Here is a 22,652-nt window from a genome sequence, read left to right as displayed (position 1 = left end):
TGATGGAGACATTGGACCAGAAACTATTTCTGTTGTCTTTTAATCTTCAACCTAAAATGCCTTTTACTCTTTCTTATTCCTATAGAGTTATCAATTGTTGGTTCTTCAGAACACTGTTGAAGTGGCTCAGTTTATCAATAACAATCCGGAATTTTTACAACTGGCTGAGTCATTCTGGAAGGAACTCTCTTACCTTCCCTCTCTGTATGACTACAGTGCCTACCGAAGATTGATTGACCAGTATGGGACACATTATCTTCAGTCTGGGTCCTTAGGAGGAGAATACAAAGTTATCTTTCATATGGACTCAGAAAAAGTCAAAAAATTTGGTAATTAAAAACATTGCTATATATAAGCATTGCAAGGATTTTAATGGGGGAATAACCTGTAGTTAAACTTTAGAGCTTTAAAATATGACAAATAGAGGTTAATTGCAAAGGAATCCAAAATTGTATGAATCCATTATACTCTACACAGAATCTTCCAGGCCTTAAGAAAAAGCTTGCCTACTCTTTTGGATAGTATCCTGAAATGAAAGTTAAGTCATTAGAGATAACTAGAGGGTGTTGATTAGATTTTTATAATACTTTTTGATCTCCCCATTTCTCAGATTAAGTAATATTCCTTGAGGAAAACAGATGAGGATTTTACTAATATTGCAGAAATCAAAATGTTTCAATGAAGTATTTTTTTTTATTTGCCTCTGTTCTTTACCACTCCCATGCCTTTAAAAACAAATCTGCTCTGAATATCACGTTTGCTTACTACCTAAGACTTGTAACAGTAGCTTAAATTTATTGATTCCTTCTCAACAGGTGAGTTGTCTATGTCAGCAATGATCCTCACTGTTACCCAGTGATATGCCCATTATGGCTCCTGCCTCACAGACTGAGAAATGCAGACTCAGTGCTGTGAAGAGACCCATCTCAAGGCATACAGATTGTAAGGAGGTCTAGCTGGCTCCAGCATCAGCTTAGCTTTATCCTTATGTTATGTTGCTGCTGGGATTGCCTGATTCTTGTTAGAAACTGGGCACGCTACTGAGTTCATGTTGGTTGATTCCACGGTGAGAGGATGTTCCCCACCAGCTACTGCCATGTTGGAGGAGCATGTGAGTCTTAGGATCCACTCTTCCTCTCCAAAGACCTTTCGGCCCTGGCTTATTTATGGGCCAAGTCCAAACTTCTTCCCAGTTTTGTCCTGAAGCTCACGGCCACCCTTGCTTCTCTATCCCAGTTCACCTCTTCAGTCAAGACTTTCTTACCACTTTGGAGGAGAGTAAGACTTTTCAGATGAGATTCAGAGGAGGAATATAGCCTTCTCTTGTGGGTAAACCACAATATTTTCTGTTTCCATTGACTATTTTCCCCCCTTGGGCTTAATTTTTTTTTTTTTTTTTACCAATTATGGTTCAATTAGAATGTGAACGTTTCCAACCTCAATAGGTTGGAAATGAATGCACAAGTATAGGTTTTTGTAGCAACAACAGAGGCAATATTTCTTTGGGAAATTAATCCAGAAAACGGCTTGATCTAAACTCAGTTTCATGATCATGTTTTTTTTCTTTAAATCTTAAAAGAAATGAAGAGGATTTTTAAAAAAGACTTCTGAGTTCGTAAAAATTTTGAGTAAAAATTTTACTTGAGCAGTTTCTGTTCTTCCCCAAAGTTTTAATTGAAATTAATCAAGGCTCCTGGGATATGATACATACAAGTGTTCTTTAAGAAATATTGAGTTTATTATAATATTGTTAGTAAAATTATATTAAAATGTATTTCTACTCTTTATTATTTTCTATCCTCTTTTTTAAAATTACACTGGCAAAATTCCAATTGATAATGAGTAGAAATTATAACCAACTAAGATGTCATTGGAAGAAAATGTAGAAACCAGAGCTGTTAAAGATGGAGAGACTGAGGCACTAGAACTAGGGTTTTAGGAATTAATTACTATAGAACCAGAACCCAGTTTTTGGTGTCTCCAGTAGGTGGGCTGGAGGCCATTGCATATTAACTTTTACTTATTTGCCTTGTGCCTGAGAAGCTGACTGTGGTTGGGTGAAAGATATCAAACTTTGGGGTGTTCAATTTTAGTTCCCTCCACTGTTTCATATAGAAATCATCCATGTAACCCCACCCTCTGGTTAAAGATATTAGAAGCCAATATCAGCTGAATCATTTGAAAGTGAGACAGACACTTGATGCTTTATCCCTAAATATATGCATGTATCTTATTTTGTTTATAACAAAGATCAAATATTGCTTTTTCTGACCTTTGATCCTTCTAGAGCACTTGAAAATATACACATCATAACATTTTTGATTATATGGCCACAGTGGTAGGAAACAATCTCTTCTCCCACTCTCACACCTGGCATCTCAAAGAAGATTTTCAGCAAATGTGGAAACTAAGCACGTTTAAAATTTTTCCCTCCAGATTTCCATTCAGAGGACAAGAGGAAATGTGCTTCCTCACATTTCCAGTTTTTGTTTACATCATCAAAACAAAAATGCACAACGATGGAAGAGGTCTTAAAATCGGTTTCAGGTAAATGAGAAGGGGGTAATTTTCATTACAAGTTTATCCCCTTATGGTTAATTCGTGGTCTCCAAGGGACTTTGACATTTCAGCAGGCGTTCTATTTTGCGTTTTTCAAATACTTGGCTATTTTACCTGTGATCTCTCCGTCGGATGTCATGGACATCCATCTGCATCCATGCATCCATCCATCGTGCAGAGCAGAAGGTTCACTGGGTATGTCCTGTGCTCTGTAACTATGTCCTCCATGTACACCACCACTGTCTCCTGTGAGGATGGTTGGCAAACCAGTCTAGAAAAAGGACACCAAGAGGGGAAGCTTCAGTTTCACTCTCTAACATGGATGCTCAGTGCAGGCAAAGATTTTGGTGCATGGTGGTGGTGGTGATGGTGATGGTAGAGTAGGGGAGGTGGTGTGTTAGTCTTTGAGTGATTGAGAAAGGAACTGGAAGGGTAAGCTGATTTAGACTGTCTAGACACTGTGTCAGGGAGTTTGGGTTTCATCCTGATGGTGAGGGATGCTGTTAAAGGATTCAGTACAGGGAGCGAATAAATGAAAGATGACAAATATAAAGTTGTAGTGAAACAAGAGGGATTGAAAGGGAATAATCTGACAGGATAAAAACCAGAAGAGACGAGTAAAATGGAAGGTAGAGGAGAAGAAGCTGATAGTGAGAAGTGCTAGAGTGAAGTTAAGTAAGAACGTCTGAAGATTCTTTATTGGATTTGGTGATTAAGACTTAATTGCCTAAGGTGAAGAGATTTTTAGTGTGTAGGGATGTAAATGAGACTGTGCCGTGAAATGTGTAAGGCCATGGAGTGATACTGGGGCTCAAGTTCTCTTGGGATGATGGCAGAAATTGGGATGAAGGAGAAGACTGATGCAGGTGCTAAGGTCCTCATCAGGGAAGTGAGGATTCTTTAGCGGATAAATGCAAGGAGCAGGGAGACACTGTTAAGCCAGGCTTTAATTCTTCATTTACTTACTGTATTCATCAACTATTTATGGAACCTATAGTGTCTGAAGAAATTGTTCGAGGCACTAGTGAGGTAGCAGTGAACACGCTAGAAAAGAGCCTGTCTTCTTAGAGCTGACGGGACAAAGGAGAAGGACAAGTAGTTGAATAATGTGGAAATCCAATGATCTGGAAATAGAAATGGAAGTGGAGCTTTGAAAAGGTGTTGACATCAGCTATCAGCTGGGTTGGTGATTAGAAGTGGCTCATCAATGTTATTTTGTGTTATTTTTTCTTTCGGGCTTAACAAACAGGTAGCATTTACAATGTGCCCAGCACCATTTTAAGTGATTTACAAGAATTAGCCAATATACTCCCACCTAACAGCTGGTTATTATTCCATATTTCCATTTTACCGACAAGGGCACTGAGCCACAGAGAGGGTACCTAAGACTGCAGTTGGTGTCAGGCTTGAGATTCCAATGTCTGGCTTCATAGTCTGGATCCTTCGCTGTTGTCCTGGGCTGTTGTCTAGGGGAAGAGGGCCAGCTGAGCAGAAAGCTTACTGAGGCGTAGAGAGAGAGGCTACAGGCTTAAAAATAAATATGAAAGCTGGTTTCTCAGACTCTGTATTTTGTAAACAAGCTTATCAGTTAAGGTGGTAATTCGCAGACTTTGGTGTGCATGAGGATTACCTGGTTAGCCTGTTCAGCTGCTCAGTCCACGGCTTTTATCCCAGCTATTTTCTTCTAGAAATCCATCTGATATCAGAAATCTGCAGTCGTTCAGGTGATTCTGGGAGTTCAGGGACTGAACTTAGCAATACACTGCTTTAAAAGTGGTTCTATTTGCATATTAAAGATGTAACTAACAAGATGAGGACACACTTGGGTATTTTTATTAAAATTATGAGACTTAATATTTCTTAATATTCTGATTATAAAAATGTAATTTTTAAATTTGTAAAATTGGATGAAATTATAAAATTTGATTAAAAAAAGGAAATGAAAATCAAGCTCTGATTAGCAAGTTAGGAATTTCCAGTCATGATCAGTGTAGAATCAGCTACACATGGAGATGAAAATATTTCTGAAATTATAAGGCACAGATATGAAAAAAAAGGGATTTGATTAGTATTTGAGTTTTTAAAAACACTTTTTATGTGTTAATGTATGCCTGTTAATTAAAAGCATTTTGTTTACTATAGTAGTCCAGATGCAATGAACTTTCCCTCCTGACATTTTCTTGTGAAAAATTTCTAACATACAGAAATGTTGAAAGAAAATAGTAATAAATACCCATGTACCCATCCCTTATATGTAATAATTATTATTTTGATATATTTACATATATATCTACATATAGTATTTATAATGTTGACTGTTTAGCAATACAAAAATATGTATTTAAAATATTTGTAATATTTGCTGAATCACTTGGAAGTTTCAAACAGCATAATGTTTCATCCCTAAGTATATACATGTATTTTCTAAGAAGCAAGACAGTCGCCTGTATAACAAATATTCTTTTTTAAAAAAATATGCTAATTTATTTATTATTTTTTAGAATTTATTTATTTTAATTAGAGGCTAATTACTTTATAATACTGTATTGGTTTTGCCATACATCAACATGAATCCGCCACGGGTGTACACGTGTTCCCAATCCTGAACCCCCTCCCACCTCCCTCTCCATACCATCCCTCTGGGTCATCCCAGTGCACCAGCCCCAAACATCCTGTATCCTGCATCAAACCTGGACTGGCGATTCGTTTCTTATATGATATTATACATGTTTCAATGCCATTCTCCCAAATCATCCCCCACCTCCCTCTCCCAAATATTCTTATTACACTAAGAACATTAAGAATATGAGTAATAATCTCTTAATAATCATCTACTGTTAGGTAATGATTGTGTCTGTTTTATTTTCTCTCTTAATAGATACTGTTTTTAGAGTAATTTTAGGTTCACTAAGTGATTGAGCAAAAAGTACAGAGAATCCCTATATCCCCAACCACGGGCACAGCCTCCTCCACTATCAAGATCCAGGCCACAGTGGTCCATTTGTTACAATTGATGAACCCATACTGACACAGAATAATCACTCAGAGTCCATAGTTTACATGAGGGTTCTGTGTATTCAGTGGGTTCGGACAAATACATAATGACATGTAAACATTATAGTGGGCTTCCCTGATGACTCAGTGGTAAACAATCTGCCGGCCAATGCAGGAGATATAGGTTCCAACCCTGGATTGGGAAGATCCCCTGGAGTAGGAAATGGCAACCCACTTCAGTATATTTGCCTGGGAAATCCCATGAACAGAGGAGACTGACGGGCTGCAGTCCATGGGATCGAAAGAGTCAGACACGACTTAGCAACTCAACAACAATCCATTATAGTTTCATATACAGCAATTTCACTGCTCTAGAAGTCCCTTAAAGATCTTAAAAATCCACTAAAAATCCCTCCTACTTGGCAACCACAGGTATTTTTACTGTCTCCATAGTTTTTCCTTTCCCAGAACGTCATACAATTAAATGGATTGTGTTAAAATACTTGATAGACTTTCAATTTCATTTTCTCATTCTCATTTCATTTGTACATCTGAACTTATTTGATTTTTCCTTGAGTAGAAAATGAGGGCAATTTGTTGCGAGGGGTCCCATTTGTCAGAGGAGGACATTCTGGCTTCTTGGCTGGCCTTAGTTACCTGGAACTGAACAATCCTGCTGGAAACAAACGGCGATATTCTCAGTGGGCAGGATCTGTACCTGATCTTCCTGAAGTCATAAAACAAAAGGTATGTGATGTTCAGCGCTAGGTGGCGGCCTGGATTGGAGGGACTCCAATTGGGGGAGAATGGAAACATGTTTATATATGGCTGAGTCCCTTTGCTGTGCATCTGAAACTGTTACAACATTGTTAATCAGCTGTACTCCAATAAAAAACATTAAAAAAAAAAAAAAAAGGAAGAAGAAAGCACCAGAAAGCAGTCATGTTTATTTGCACTGGGAAAGTGAGATTAAATCAAGGTGCTTAAACAGAGAAGGCTGTAATTAGCATTTTCTGTATCCCAATTATGGTTTGTATAGTGAAATGAATGCATACATAATAGGAAACAGAAGGTTCATTGTCTTGTATGTCCATATTTCAGTTGTAAAGGTTAAATGTCCTGTAAATCCCAAGAGAAATTAATGCTAACATTTGCATTTCTAGCATTTGACCTAAATTGGGTTATGCCTTCCTGGTCCCTGATTCAGAGGAGTTATAGATTCTTTCAATAGGAAGGTACTTAGGCTTGTCTAGTATTACATTTGTCAGATCATTTTTCTTCCTGTGCCCACGGTTTATCGGTTCCTGGAGTCATGCAGGTTAATTCTAAAAAGATAGAATCAATTTGGCTGGCAGAATTTTAGGATGTTTTATTGGTACAGTCAGTTCTTGTATAACACAACATATGTGTTCCTAAAAATCAGAGAGTTAGGCAAAACTGTGCAATAAAGACCACAGGGCTTATGGGGAAAATGGTGTTAGGAACACAACACACAAAAACTTGATCTGTGACACTCATTAAAAAAAAAAAAGACAGGCACCAGTAAAAACAGCTTCAGATTTATGCATGTTAACTTGTTAAGAAATGCATAGTCTACAACATATGTGGCACATTGCCTTGAAGAGAACCTGAATCTTGCAAGGGTGGAAATGTGTGGTCTTCAAAATTATGTTTTAATAACTAGAAAATGAAGGTCCTATTGGTTTTAAAAAATTTTATGCATTCACACAAAATGCAAATAATATTCCTAGTTTTCCCTAGATTTGTCTTGTAAAGAAAGTGGGTTGCTTTCTTTTTTTATTTGAAAAAGAAATAGTTGGAATGAAGATGAGTGGCTTTTGATTTTATTTTAATGGGGTTGAGCCAAAATGCTGAAAGGAAAATATTCTTACTAGAACTCTGATTACTGACCATGTGATGTCTTTATCTGTGTAGCTAACGCCTTTGTATGAACTGGTCAAGGAAGTACCCTGTGCCTCTGTGAAAAAGCTCTACCTGAAACGGGCCATCGAGGAGTACCTGGATGAATTTGACCCCTGCCATTGCCGGCCTTGTCACAATGGTGGCATGGCCACTGTTCAGGGAAGTCAGTGTCAGTGCTACTGCAAACCGAAAACGTCTGGTGTGGCGTGTGAGCAAGGCGTCCTCTTAGGGGACCAAGCAGGTCAGTGTGCTGCATTTATGGTGGCCACTTTCCCTCTGGCCTCTGAGACTGTGCTTCTTCATGTATGGATATAGGGCAAAGTCTCATCAGGCTTTGAATCTGACTCTCCCTCTCTACTCCACCTCCAGACTGTAGCTGCGGGGGTCAGGGCCCTTCGCTGTCTCCCTGATTTCCCCATCTGAACTAACAGAAAGTGTCAGTTGCTTCAGTTGTGTCTGATTCTTTGTGATCCCGTGGACTGTAGCCTGCCGGGCTCCTCTGTCCATGGGATTCTCCAGGCAAGAATACTGGAGTGGCTTGCCAATTCCCTTCTCCAGGGGATCTTCCTGACCCAGGGAATGAACCCGGGTCTTCTGCATTGCAGGCGGATTCTTTACCATCTGAGCCACCAGGGAAGCCACTGAAATAACAGACCTGCCTCCAGTCCTCCACTCTCCATTAGAATAGATTTATTGCCTGAAACATGTTCCATCCTTCCATGGTCATCTCAGTAAAGTTTTGTCTTAACTTAGGTCTACAGAGCTTTAGTCTGCACTGACCAACCTTTCTGGTGGCAAGCCTTTGGAAACACTACTGTTTTTATTTTCCATTATGTCCCATCAATTAATCATTCATTCACAAATATTTGTTGAACAACAGCTGTGTACTCAACAGAGCTTTTGGTGCTTTAAGTATTTAGCACATGAAGTTGACTTTATGAGTAGGCAAAGTATGAGACGATTTGTGTATATTTGTTTTTATATTTATTTATGTGGCTCTTTCATCTCGAAACTCATTTCTTAAGGTCAGAACTGTTTGCTTCCTTTATTCCTGGAGCCTGACATAGGGCTTGATTCATTAAGTGACTTAATAAATAAATGTTTGATAAATGAATGAATAGATGACTAAACTATGGTTGCTTATAGACAAACATCAAGAAAGCATCTTTGCCTCCTAATATCTTCCCAAGTGACCAGTCCTGATAAATTAAAATACCACCTCTGTGATTCATTCCTTTGAAAGGTTGATTTACAGCTGTTTGCTAAACTGGACCACTCCAGTACTCTTGCCTGGAAAATCCCGTGGATGGAGGAGCCTAGAAGGCTGCAGTCCATGGGGTCGCTGAGGGTCGGACACGACTGAGCGACTTCACTTTGACTTTTCACTTTCATGCATTGGAGAAGGAAATGGCAACCCACTCCAGTGTTATTGCCTGGAGAATACCAGGGACGGGGGAGCCTGGTGGGCTGCTGTCCATGGGGTTGCACAGAGTCGGACACGACTGAAGTGACTTAGCAGCAGCAGCAGCTAAACTGGAAGCTCCGCCTGCTGGTGAGGAATGGAGTAGCAATCATAAAACATCAAGCTCTTATTACCTACTATTAATACTGATGGCTCAGATGGTAAACAATCTGCCTGGAATGCGGAAGACTGGGCTCGATCTCTGGGTTGAGAAGATCCCCTGGATGAGGGCATGGCAACCGACTCCAGTATTCTTGCCTGCAGAATCCCCATGGACTGAGGAGACTGGTGGGCTACAGCCCATGGGGTCACAAAGAGTCGGACATGACTGAGTGACTAAGCACACACATACACACAACTCAATTTCTAATTGTGGAAGAAAGAGTAAGGAAGATTGGGTAAAATTATTATACAAATTATTTTAGTTTCGGTGTGCACAATACTGAGGAGTGAGTGTTGGGGAAGAGAGGGGAAGAAGAGGGATGTAGGTCACGCAGCAGAAATAGCTGCTCCTGCTGCTGCTGCACAGTCCAATTCTGTGCGACCCCATAGACGGCAGCCCACCAGGCTCCCCTGTCCCTGGGACTCTCCAGGCAAGAACACTGGAGTGGGTTTCCATCTCCTTCTCCAATGCATGAAAGTGAAAAGTGAAAGTGAAGTCGCTCAGTCGTGTCCGACTCCCAGCGACCCCATGGACTGCAGCCCACCAGGCTCCTCCATCCATGGGATCCTCCAGGCAAAAGAGTTCTGGAGTGGGGTGTCATTGCCTTCTCCAGTAGAAATAGCTAAGGAGCAGTAAACACCCTCTTCTATTAGCAGAAAAAAATGCTTTGAGGGAGTGGTTCCTGAGATTAGTTTCTAACTTGGAAAGCAAATTTCTTAGTATATGTTTCAAATTCTCTCTTACCTGCCCCAAGGAACATGATGGGAAAAATACTAAAAACTATGAGACAGGAACCAGCCCTGAGGTGGAAGGTGGCCAGGGTGAGTGAGGAGGTACCTGCAGTTTAAGAAGGATGCTGACAGGAGGTAGACACATTTCTCCTACTTGCATATTTCCTCATGTTATACAGCTCCAACCCTGGATACCCAATAGACTATGTTCTTCTGAGGCCCAATCACTGTTTTAACAATAGGACCTTGTGTGCCTTTATTGAGAGACTGTGAGGTGATAAAAAAAAAGAGCCTGGATTCAGCTGTAAGACCGAGTTACAGTCAGGATGTGGCACTCGGCTGACAGTACAGCACTGGACATAGCATTTAACCATTTGGTTTTGGGTTCCATGCCTATCAAATGAAAATTTTAACAGACCTCTTGGCCACCTCCATTAATTCTTGTGAGAACTAAATGAATGAAAAAATGCATGTGGAAGTGCTTTGAAAATGTAAAATAATACTCAAATTTAAGATATTTTTGCAAGAAAGTTGTTAATGCAGTCTTAATATGGACAATCCTAGTCAGTGTGCAGGGACAGTCTGGCCATTGTGCAAGACCTCAGTGAACAGAGTGAAGGGAGTGCACTCCGGATTGTCCCCTCCCTCAATCACCACTTAGCAGAAAGCTTAGTATTAAGCACAGAAATCTTTCTCTCCAAGTGCTCTCCAAAAAATCTCTCTGTATTTGCAGGAGGGGTGGATGGAGGGTGGAACTGCTGGTCCTCTTGGGGTCCCTGTGTTCAAGGGAAGAAAACAAGAAGCCGACAATGCAATAACCCATCTCCCAGTGCGGGTGGGAAATCCTGCATTGGCGAAACCTCAGAAACCAGGCAATGCGAAGACGAGGAGCTGGAGCATTTGCGGTAATGGAGTCCAGACCTCCTGGCAATTACATAAAACTCAATGCCCTCTGCAGACGCATGGAATACATTATGGCTGCTATTGAAACATTTAAACCCTATGTAATGATTTTATCAGGGAGTGCTTGGTTTTTAGCACTGGGGTCAGCTGAATGGGAGAGGCATGTGGCAAGTAAGAATCACTGAGAGTGCCTTGACTCTAGATGACATTCCTCTGTTCTTTGATCTAGACGTGCTAAAGTCGCTCAGTTGTGTCTGACTCTTTGCAACCTTATGGACTGTAGCCCTCTGTCCATGGGGATTCTCCAGGAAAAATACTGGAGTGGGTTGTATTTCCTACTCCAGGGGATCGTCCAGACCCAGGGACTGAACCTGTATCTCTTGCTTCTCCTGCATTGGTAGTTGGGCTCTTTACCACTAACATCACCTGGGAAGCCCTCGTGTGTGCTTCAGGTTTTCCTGAAGCAGCTGTTACAAAAGGCTGGGGAACTGGGAGGTGGTCTGGCTCAGTGGATGCGAGCAGCAGCTTTGGCATCAAGCAGATCTGCCACCTGCCTGCTCTGAGACCTTGAGTAAGTTAACTGCACACCCCTAAAATCAGGATAAAAATAGTAGATACAGTGATAACAGAAAGTTGTCAGAATTAAATGAGGTTAAGAACACAAAGTAATGAGTACAGTGCCAGGCACAAAGTAGGCTGTCAATAACAGTTGTATTATTTTCAGATTTACCACCCCTCTTCTTTATTTTCTTTGGACAAAGCATCAGGCACGTATTTGAGATGGTTAACATCTTCACTGATTAACCCAGTTGTCTGATACCGACTTCCTATTGGTCAGGATCTCGCAAAAGCTATCTTTAAAAATACTTCATTGCTGAATTGTTCCCCTGGGTTGGAATTCTTTATGGCACACCCCATTCTTTAACACCGTCCTTATTAACCTTTTCTGATCAGGGATTAGCAAACATTCTACAAAGATAATTTGAAGGTCACGTGAGTTGACGAAATGTAAGATGCTTGGGTGTGTGGTATTAGCATAGGGAGATGGGATGCCTTATTCCTAGGTCTTGGGTGCCTCCAGCAAGAATACTGGAGTGTGTGGCCATGTCCTCCTCCAGGGGATCTTCCCGACCCAGGGATTGAACCTGCACCTCTTACATCTCCTGCATTGGCAGGCGGGTTCTTTACCACTAGTGCCACCTGGGAAGTCAGCTGGCAAACATGAAATCTGGAAGGAGGAGAAAGCTGCATTCAGGGCACAGATTTCTGGGAAGACGAGGGTCTCTGAGGGAGCCTTGGCCCCAGCGGGTGTATTTCCTCACCCGCAGACAGAAAGCTGGATGGACAGGAGCCTCCTAAGGAAGCTCTGAGAGAATTCTCTCTTCTTGGTGCTCAGAAGAGAGAAAATATCCTCTTCCTCCTTAGTACAAAAAGGAAAACTATGCTTACTGAGTCACATTTCTGAGTTTCCTCAGTTGTTGCAAGAATATAAGGAACTCAGCTCAGAAGGAGGTGACATTCAGAGGCTATTTGTAAGGCTTCCCTTCAGATTTCATGTTCCTGGAGTGGAGTTAATATTGGTGAAAGAGTGACCTCAGAGGCACCACTGATAATCATTGCCTAATGATGGATGTCACCGTTACCATGATCATGATGCCGAAAGCTTGGCCTCTCTGTGCCAGTGCTGAATTAAATCTTGCAGACAGTGTTTTGGGTGAAGTAGAAAAGGATAGCTTTATTACTGTGCCAGGCAAAGGAGGACATATCAGGCTCCTGTCTCAAGAAACTATGCGTCCCAAGCCCAGAGGATCTGCTGAGGGGGTTTTATAACAAACCTCCAAGGGTGGGGTCTCTGACAAGATCAGGGTGTGTACTTGGCTTGCACTCTCTTCATCTCAGGTGATGGGTCTCCTTAGTCTTACCTCAGCTGTTTTCTTGGTTGCTTCTCCCTTGATGAGCAACTATTTAAATCTGCCCTTAGGGAAGGTCATGGAGGCTGGAGTCTTGCCTATAAGAATCAGGGGACAAAAATAGGCCTCCCTGCCTGGGAGCCCCACAGGGACCAGCTTGAATTCAATTATTTTGAGCCCCGCTAGAGATTGCCTTGTGAGAGGTAGAAAGAGCATAAGTTTAAGGAGCCTACAGAGGCTGAGGGGGGTGCATGGCATCAATGGGCATGAGTTTGAGCAAACCTCGGGAGATGGTGAAGGACAGGGAAGCCTGGCATGCTACAGTCCGTGGGGTTGCAGAGAGTCTGACATGACTGAGCGATTGAACAACAGCAACTGACTAGATTTGAATCTAGTCCTAGTATTTTTTCCTCTATAACCTTGGACAAGTTACTCAGACTTTCTGAGACTTTTCCCACATATCTCAGGGGGTGACTGTGCATGTGAATTGAGCTGAGGCACATTTGTAGAGCATCTGCCATGGTGCTTAGCACATAGTGAGCGCTCAGTCAAAAGTGCTTATTTTGTGTTATCTCTCTTCCAGGATCACAAACTTGAATTACCTTATTTTCAATACAGAATTAATTCTGTGTGTAAAGCATTTTAGAGACAGACAGTAGGATAAAAAGTAGTATTAGATGGATGTTCTCTAGAAGTCATATAAGGATGTGTGTTATCCAAACACTTTTATTTCTTTTTCTTTTCTTTATGCTTATTTTCTGCACTACTGACCTGGTTGTTATCTTTTGGAAGCTCAAGTTTGTGTTTGTGTCATGGATGTGATCAGATGTTTGGTTCTGAGAATGGCAAAAACATCACATCACATGATGGAGTCCCTTCAGATGCAAATGAAAAATTCACTGTAGTGTAAAATTTTTATTAACAGTAGCAAATCCATCACATTAATTATGTTTTATTTCCTTTTCTTTTCAGATTGCTCGAGCCACATTGTTTTCCCTTGTCTTTGGTTCCAACAAAATTCTGTTCATCACCTCCTGCCTTGAAAGACGGATTTGTTCAAGTTGGTTATGAAAGAGATTTTTTTCTTTACATATCCTCTTTGCTCTGAGTTCTAGCTCTCTACTGATGTTCATAATCTACTTCCTCCTCCTGTGATGAAGCAGTGCTAAAAAGCATTTTATGTGTGCATTTCAGTTTTTAATCAGGTTTTAGTTTGTGATTTTTCTTCTTTGGCCCAAAGTGATTAGAATTCTGCAGAAGGCAATGTATCTCCTATGGTAAGGGAAATCAATATCACCACCCAATGAATTAGAAATGTAATCATGCCAGAGGGCTGCTAAACATTTCCATTCTGAACATGAAAGTAGGAATCTATAAGCAAGGTTTTCAATATAGAGAACGTTCCGTATTTTTTCCATTGAAAGGAGTCACTTAAACTTTTTCATGACTACCAGGGCTGGGGTGAAGCATTCTATTTATTCTAGGAGCCAGTGAGACATTTAGCCAGTGTGACATTTAGCCAGTGTCTGGCGAGATATGGGTCATGGTACTTTGAGCAATTTTCTTGTTCAGGAAGGAACACGAGTCATCTGCCACTGTCATTCGGGAGAACTTTCTTGCCTTTGGGACCATATTAATTCATGCTCTTCTCACTCCTTGTTATGATGAAACTTTGGCTCCAAACCCCAGTAAGTGTCTCTGTGCTCACATAGGAGTTGCTGTTCATCAGGATTTTCTCAACGCCACCAGCCATGGTTGGTCCATGGCAGTTTCTGTCTCTCAAATGCCAGGCCCTTGAACATATACTCACTGAGTGTCTGCTGAAATGTCCCCAGACGTAGGTACTATTCAGAGGTGTGTGCTGTCTTCAGCTGCAGTGCATGGGTGACCTGTAAAGAATTGGAGGTTCTAAACACTGTCCTGTGGACTGGCTACCTCACAGGCACCCAGGGAACTGAACAATAGATTATTACTTGACCTTTCTTCTCCCCCCAACACCCCTCATTTTGTAAGTTCGGGGTAGAGCCTGAGAATCTTTTTTCTTTGTTTTAAAATTGCTGCTAGTGATTCTGACAGAGATGGCCAGGTTTAGACACTGTTGAGTTAGACTTTCTCATACAGAGGTCCCTTCTGCAAGAAAGAGGAAGGGGCTAGAACCAAAGCAGATTAAATATATTTCCCCATTTTCTGCAAATCTCAATGCCAATCTGGGTGCTGTGTTTCCTATCAACTCCCGTAATGGAGCCAGAATGGATCAGGATGAGCAGGACTTTGAGAAGCAGGCTCCATAGAATTTTGTTCTAATGCCCACAGCAGAGCTGTTCCAGCTGCAAGTCCTCTTCCAGGCCGATTTTCTTCACCACCCCCTTGAGTAGCAGAGAACTAAAAGGATAAAGAAAGGCACCAATAGAGAAACCAAACAAGCATGATGACTCCCTCAAGGCTCAGACTTCAGATTCTTCCTTGCTTCACCATGAAATCTTACCTCTTGGCATTATGGGCTAATGACATGTCCTCAAATCTGACTCAGCTCCAGCAACATGACGGGGCACGGGAGGGTGGTGGGCAAAGAGCAACATTATGCTTCTCTTAAAAGTCATCAGTGGGAAACGCAGACTTCCATGAACATGTTGATACGATGTAAACATTTCTCCGTGTTTATAATAGCTTTTGTTGGGTGTGATTGCCAGTGGACAGCCCATAACACCTCACTAGGAAGAGTTGACTGACAAAGACATTTCTGAAATCTGATAACAGACTTTCCTGAAAGTATAAGAGAAGTTACTTGGGCAGTATCCCAAGTAATAATCCCTAAAATAATTTTGATAAAATGCTTAGTACAGTGCTTCATTTGGGGAGCAGTCAATAAATTATAGTACAGTGGCATTAATATCTTTATTTCAATTAATGATGGTATCAGTGTTGTTAATTAGGACTGTACAGGAAAAAATGATTTTATGGACAGTTTTCAAAGTGAGCTATTTGAATGTAGGTTGCCTAATGATTACAGAAGTCATGGTTTTTAGGCTGAATATATCTAAAGAAACAATTTATTAATGCAAAAGAGATGTATTCTTCCTCTCTCCATCTTTTATTTCTATTTAGGATGAAGGTGCCACATTTCCTGTTGGGAAAAACATAATGTATACTTGCAAAGAAGGATACTCTCTGGTTGGAGACCCTGCTGCCAGATGTGGAGAAGATTTGCAGTGGCTTGTTGGGAATATGCATTGTCAGAGTGAGTGGCCTTGGTTGTGGTATTTCATTTAAGATGAGTGGGAGGGAATAAATCAGAATAAATAGCTACTCATCATATGCTCCTGTCTTGATCTCTTTTTTTTTCTGAAAGGCTCATATGATCCCAATCAGGTTTCAGGAGAACCTTGAAAAAATCCTCAGCTTTCTGTAGTTGCTAGTGGTCCTGTTAGACGAGGCACATTTTACTATGTTTTTATTCCTTTTTTTCTTTTTTTTTTTTTTACTCTTTTTTGGCTGCACCACATGGCACGTGGGATCTAATCCAGTATCCCTTGCATTGGCAGCATGTGACTAATGGAATTTTAATTACTGGACCACCAGGGAAATCCTAATTGCAATTTTAAAGTTTCTGGGGTAAATCAGAATAGGTCAGGGAGCTCAGTTCTAGCCAAGTTCTAGCCAGTTCTCAGTTCTAGTCAAGACATTCTTCGGAGTTCAGTTAGCAGGGATGTACTACAGTCTACTTCCTCAAGTGCTTTGGAGCCTAGTCTGTTTAGATCCAGGCCTCTGAGTAAGTGCTTCTGTGTGTCGTATCACCCTATCACTGTTCTCGGGTTTCCCTCTCAGCTGTTCTACAATGTAAGATTCTGCAGCAGATGGATAGACAGCACTACTGGGATGTATTTTTGCTATATTGATTGTTCTGTGCTGTGTGAGGAAAGTCTGCATGCACATACATTTTACTCTCTTGGGTACATACCTATTAGTGAAATATCTGAGTTATCAGGCACACACACGTTTAGATTTGGCATGCTACCGATTTTGGTGAAGAATCCACTTGCAGGGCAGGAGACCACTTGCAATGTAGGCGATGTGGGTTCAATCCCTGGGTCAGAAAGATCCCCTGGAGAAGGAAACAGCAACCCACTCCAGTATTCTTGCCTGGGAAATCCTGTGGATACAGGATCTTGGCGGACTACAGTCCATGGGGTTGCAAGAGTCGGACATTACTTAGGGACTAAACCACCACACCAGTTTTCCAAGTGGTTGTACCAATTTACATCTTGGACAGAATCCAAAAAGTCAAGATTGCTCTGTATCCTCACCTACACTTGATAACATCTATCTTTAAAATTTTTTTTTAGCCATAGTGGTGAGTGTGTAGCAGTATCTTGTTTTTTAATTTGTATTTCTTCTGATGACTAATGTTGTTAAGCCTGTTTTCATATAGTTATTGCCATTTGGATACTTTTTTATGATGAAATGGCTGTCTAGTCTTTTGGGCATTTTTTTCTGGTGGTTTTTTAGTCTTTTTCTCAATGACTTGGAAATTCTCCTGTTTCCTTTGTCTCTGTCTCTCTGTCTCTCCACCCTTGAGTCTTTCAGAAGAAATAGGATATCAATATTACTGAATAGAATGTATTAATAAATATTCCCTAGCTAGGAGTAATAAAGCTAAAAGTCGGTTCTTTGAAAAGATTACTTTGCTTTAAGAGCTTCTTTTTCTTTATTGTGTATCTACTGGTGAGGAATTGTCCCACTCTTTGTTCATCTGAAACATTCTTGTTTTATCTTTACTTTTGAAAGATAATTTTACTGGGTAAGGAATTATTGTCTTTCAGCCCTTTAAAGATTTTTTTACATTGCCTTCTGACTTCATTATTTTCTAGTGAGAAGTCAACTTTTAGGTTTACTGTTTCTCCTTTGGAAATCATATACTGTTTTGATCTAGATGTTTCTAAGAATTTTTTTTTTTTTTTTTAGAAGCAACTCTACTCTGATGTGCCTAAGCGTGATTTTCTTTGTCCTAGTTGATCTTCAAAGCATTTTTTAACCTATCCTTTAATGTCTTTTGTCAATTTAAAAAAATTATTTACCTTTTTCCTTAAATATTGCTCTCTAATTCTTTCCCACCTCTGCTCATGAGACATCGATGAGACATTTTTTACAAAGTGTACACATATACATACGTGTATATATATATGTGTGTGTGTGTGTGTGTGTGTGCTACATTTCTTTCTTTTTATGTTTGTTTTGGGATCTTAGTTACTTGAAAGTGAAAATGTTAGTCACTCAGTTGTGTCTGACTCTTTGCGACCCTATAGACTGTAGCCCGCCAGGCTCCTATGTCCATGGGATTTTCCAGGCAAGAATATTGGAGTGGGTTGCCATTCCCTTCTCCAGGGGATCTTCCTGACCCGTGGATCAAACCTGGATCTCCCGCATTGCAGGCAGATTCTTTACCATCTGAAACATCAGGGAAGCCAAAGCTCCTTAGTTCCTTGACCAGGGATCAAATCCAGGCCCGCAGCAATGAAAGTGCTGAGTCTCAACCACTGGACCACGAGGGAATGCCCTATATTTCTTTGCTTTACATCAATTTTTCTCTTTCTGTTTCATTCTAAGTATGTTCTGTTGATCTATATTCTAGTTTTTTAATTCTCGGTACTCTTGTTATAATCTGCTTTCAAGAACTCTACTGAATTCTTAATTTCATTTTCCAATTCCAGATAAACCATTTGTCCACTTTTCTATACTTTCTAATTCTCTGTGGAAACTCTCCCTCTTCTAATTTAATTTTTTCCAACATACTAATCATAGTTATTTCATGGCTCGTGTCTGTTAGCCCCATCGTCTGGATCTGCTGTAGATCTGTTTCTGTTGTATTTTTGAATATTAGATTAGTTTTGATTGAATGCCAGACTTTATTTGTAAAAAAATAAATAATTTGAGACTTTGCATGATGTTATCCTTCTCTAGAAAAAAGATTAGATTTGTTTCTGGCAAGAACAAAGCTGATTTATATCCAGTTTACCTTTATCCTAGGTCATAACCATTAAAGGATCATAAGGGAAAGTATTGGATTTCTACTGAGGCTGCTTTTTTGTAACAGGACTGGATTTTAATTTTTGATCTCCTAGCCCTGCGAGACTGCTAAAAACTCTCTGTAGCTATTCAGCTTCAGAGCTGCAGCTTTCTCCTTAGTTTAGCAGCCCTTCAGCACATTAAAAAAATTTTTTTTTTTGTTTTAAATTTACAAATAGCCTCAAGGACAAAAACATTATCAAATGTTGTAATCACTGCTTTAGACTTTCCTTTTTCTAGAGTCTTATACCTTGGGATTTCCACTGCTCTGATTGTTCTCTGATGCTCTCTGATCTCTGATGCTCTCAGAAATAGTTTTTCTTATAACATACAGCTTTCCTATATGTCTTAGTGGGAGCATTAGTGTGAAACCAGCAAATATATCATGGCCAGAAATAAACAGTCCTGATGCTAGATTATTAGCTATTTGAAGGCGGAGTATGTGAGCAATATTTTGTGTCCATAGCAGCATTCAACACACTTGGCCAAGTGTAGGCCCTCAGTAAATGCTGGTTTTGAATGAATGAATGGATTTTCTGATAAAAATGGTGCAGAAATAGAGCAGGACTTTGTAGAATATTGTCCAAAATCCCACTAGAAAGATTTTTTTTAAAGTCATTAATTCTGACTTGCTTTCTACCATTATGCATGTTTTTCATTTTTTTTTTTAAGTAGAAGATATGAACTAATGACTGTAATGGAATAAGGAAAGATAGAAATGGGAAACCAAGAAAGATTTAGCACTTTTATGGTTGCAAGGTTAAAGGTGGTTCTTTAAAAATTTCAGATAGCAAAATATCTAATTGGACATATGCAATGATATGCAAATGAATACAGCTCTTGGGAAAATTTTGGTGAAACTTCACCAGATGAGAGAGAGAAGTGGCAGCTGTGAAAAGTCCAGTTTTGACAGCAGACTGGACTTGGGGACCTTATAGTGCTTATTCATTTTAAATTGTCATATGACTGTGAGGACAGGGGTGAGAGGGTGGGAACTGTCTTGGTTTTCAGTCGTTTACATCACTACATGACAAGCATGGTGGGACATGTCTTTCAGGGCCTTCTAAGAGTGAACTCACCTTTTCTACCTTGTCCTCTAATTTGAAAAAGCAGAACAAGTGTATCAGCACCATTCAGGGCTGTCATTTTTAAAAAGATGGTCTAGGAAAGCAAGGAACCTTGTATTCTGCTCTCTTTTCTCTTTAGAAATTGCCTGCGTTCTGCCTGCACTGATGGATGGCATACAGAGTCATCCCCACAAACCTTTCTACACCATTGGCGAGAAGGTGACCATTTCCTGTTCAGGCGGCAGATCCTTAGAAGGTCCCTCGACATTTCTCTGTAGTTCCAGCCTTAAGTGGAGCCCTGAGGTAAAGGATGTCCAGTGTGTGCAGAGAGGTGAGTGGCTCCTGGGTCTGTCCACGGACACATGGACTCTGGGAGTGAGAGTCCCTGTGGCCGTCCTGAACTGCTGTAACGGAATCATTCCCTCCATCCAGACCCCACCATGAGAAGGAGGTCTAGACTGGGTAACTAGATTTTTTTGCACATAACACATAGACGCGCAGAATTCAAGGAAAGGCAAGAATAGCCCAGGTGATTCTCAGATTTTAACTTAAATCCTTCATATCCAAGATTAGTTTTATATTTGTAGGATACCAAAAAAACAAAGAATTTCTAAAAGCTGATTTCTGGCTTCCTCCTGATTTTTTAAAAAGGTACTTTTATGAAATACAGAGTTGAGATCACAATTTATATAAAATCCTGCCTATTTCATTTTTGGATTTATTAGTACTTATTAGTTTATTAGTATTTATTACTTTATTAGTGTTATTGAAATTGAATATTTAAAAGCATTTACATTTAAGCCTACAAAGCAGAAGTTATGAAAGGAAAAGTATTGTGGTTTGTGAAATTATTCTTAATAGTAGAAATCCAAATATCCAGTATTTTGAACACATGGCAAATTTAAATGGCCTTTTAAAATGTTTTCAATTTTTATTGGAGTATAGTTGATTTACAGTGTTGTGTTAGTTTTAGGTGTACAATGAAGTGAATCAGTTATACGTACACATGTATCCACTCTTTTTTAGATTCTTTGCCCATGTTGGCCTTTATAGAGTATTGAGTGGAGTTTCTGTACTATACAGTAAGTCCTTATTAGTACCTATTTTATATATTGTAATGTGTTTATGTCCATCCCAACCTCCCAATTTAACTCTTCCCCTCTTCCCTTCTGGTCACCAAAAGTTTGTTTTCTACAACTGTGATTCCATTTCTGTTTTGTGAATAAGTCCACTTGTATAACATGGTCCAAACTATTTCTGTTCAGAAATACTTAAGATTTGTTTTCAAAATAAACTATTTCTTTTTTGCTTACATTTTTTAATAAATGGACTTCCTTGGTAGCTCAGCTGGTAAAGAATCCGCTTGCAATGCGGGTGACCTGGATTCGATCTCTGGGTTAGAAAAATTCCCTGGAGAAGGAAATGGCTATCCACTCCAATATTCTGGCCTGGAGAATTCCATGGACTGTATTGTCCATGGGGTTGCAAAGAGTCGGACGTGACTGAGTGACTTTCACTTTAATAAATGGAAAATATTATGCTTGCAACAGTTAAAAACAAGGAAGAAGTCATACTTGCATTCTATTTGATATTCTTATTTCTTGAGTATATGATTTAAAAAAATTTTTAATTGGAGGATAATTGCTTTACAATGTTGTATTGGTTTTTGCCGTACATGAGTATATGATTTTTAATTCAGTGTTGAAGTGTGTCTTCTATGGCAAAGATGAAGTAGTTGATTCTATAAGTAATAATAATATTCCCTGGTGACTCAAATGATAAAGAATCCGCCTGGCAATGCAGGAGTCTCTGTTCAATCCCTGGATTGGGAAAATCCCCTGAAGAAGGGAATGGCAATTCACTCCAGTCTTCTTGCTTGGAGAATCCCATGGACAGAAGAGCCTGGTGGGCTACAGTCCATGGGGTTGCAAAGAGTCTGACACGACTGAGCAACTTTCACTTTGAAGTTTGTCATCTACGGTGAAGATGAAGTAGTTGATTCCATGAGTGATAATATTGGGTAGATTAGATGTGCACCACTGAAAAGAGAGTAGGTTGCCTGGAGGGTTCTGTGATGGGAGACCTGGGCTGTGGTATTAAATAGACCATAGAGGACAATGAGAGGGCAGCTTGTTCAATGGAATGGCCTCCGTGCCCATCCCACGTGCTCTGTGGCTGTCAGAGGACCACAGCAGAGATGATAGCTTTGTTTTCCACACGCACCAAAGCATCACTGTGAGTTTATTTGGATTAAAGTAAGGGACCTGTACCAATATTGCTAAAATTAAAGAGAACAATGTACAGTTGATGAGGTTTCTCTTTTCCTCTAAATGAAATTATATACTTTTTTTTTTTCTGAAATGTCTTTTTCAGTCACTTAATAGCACAATTTGGTATGAATTTTCTCCCCCTCAGCAAATTCTATTAAGGCTCTAATTAAGGATGTTTTCCAAACCTGTGTATTTTTTGAAAGACATGGATAACAATAATAACTACCCTTAAAATAAGCCTATAACAAACAAAAAAAGGCCAGGTTTGTTAGCCTCCAGAGTTTTACAATATCTGCTGTTTAAGTAGTCTTTTTGTTTTTTAATTGTAGTAAAATACACACAACATTTATCATTTTAACCATTTAAATATGTGCAATTCAATAGCATTAAATACATTCCCATTATTGTTCAACCCTCACTGTCATCCAACATTCCATCTTCCCAAACTGAAACTCTACCCATTAAACACTTGTCTCTCATTTATCTCCACCCCCAGTGGTATTTAGCCTTGATGTGAAGATATTTGATTTTAAAATAGTGAAGGTACATTCTGTAGGTGGGCTCTAAGAGTGGGTTTACTTGGTTAATTAAGCTATGAAGATGACAA

General features: G+C 39.9%; 1 protein-coding gene across 1 annotated transcript in view; it reads left to right on the top strand.

Moving 5' to 3' along the window:
- Nucleotides 1-22,652, top strand: part of C7 (complement C7) — a 58,787-nt gene that overhangs the window by 27,164 nt on the left and 8,971 nt on the right. The window contains exons 8-15 of the mRNA XM_061393641.1: nt 86-329; nt 2,437-2,547; nt 6,134-6,300; nt 7,489-7,717; nt 10,566-10,737; nt 13,618-13,705; nt 15,751-15,883; nt 19,915-20,106. Of these exons, the coding sequence (XP_061249625.1) occupies nt 86-329; nt 2,437-2,547; nt 6,134-6,300; nt 7,489-7,717; nt 10,566-10,737; nt 13,618-13,705; nt 15,751-15,883; nt 19,915-20,106 (1,336 nt within the window). The remainder of the gene's footprint in view (nt 1-85; nt 330-2,436; nt 2,548-6,133; nt 6,301-7,488; nt 7,718-10,565; nt 10,738-13,617; nt 13,706-15,750; nt 15,884-19,914; nt 20,107-22,652) is intronic.

The sequence above is a fragment of the Bos javanicus genome, chromosome 20 (assembly GCF_032452875.1).
Source record: "Bos javanicus breed banteng chromosome 20, ARS-OSU_banteng_1.0, whole genome shotgun sequence".
NCBI classification, from domain to species: Eukaryota; Metazoa; Chordata; class Mammalia; order Artiodactyla; family Bovidae; genus Bos; species Bos javanicus.
This window is presented reverse-complemented; position numbering and strand designations above follow the sequence as displayed.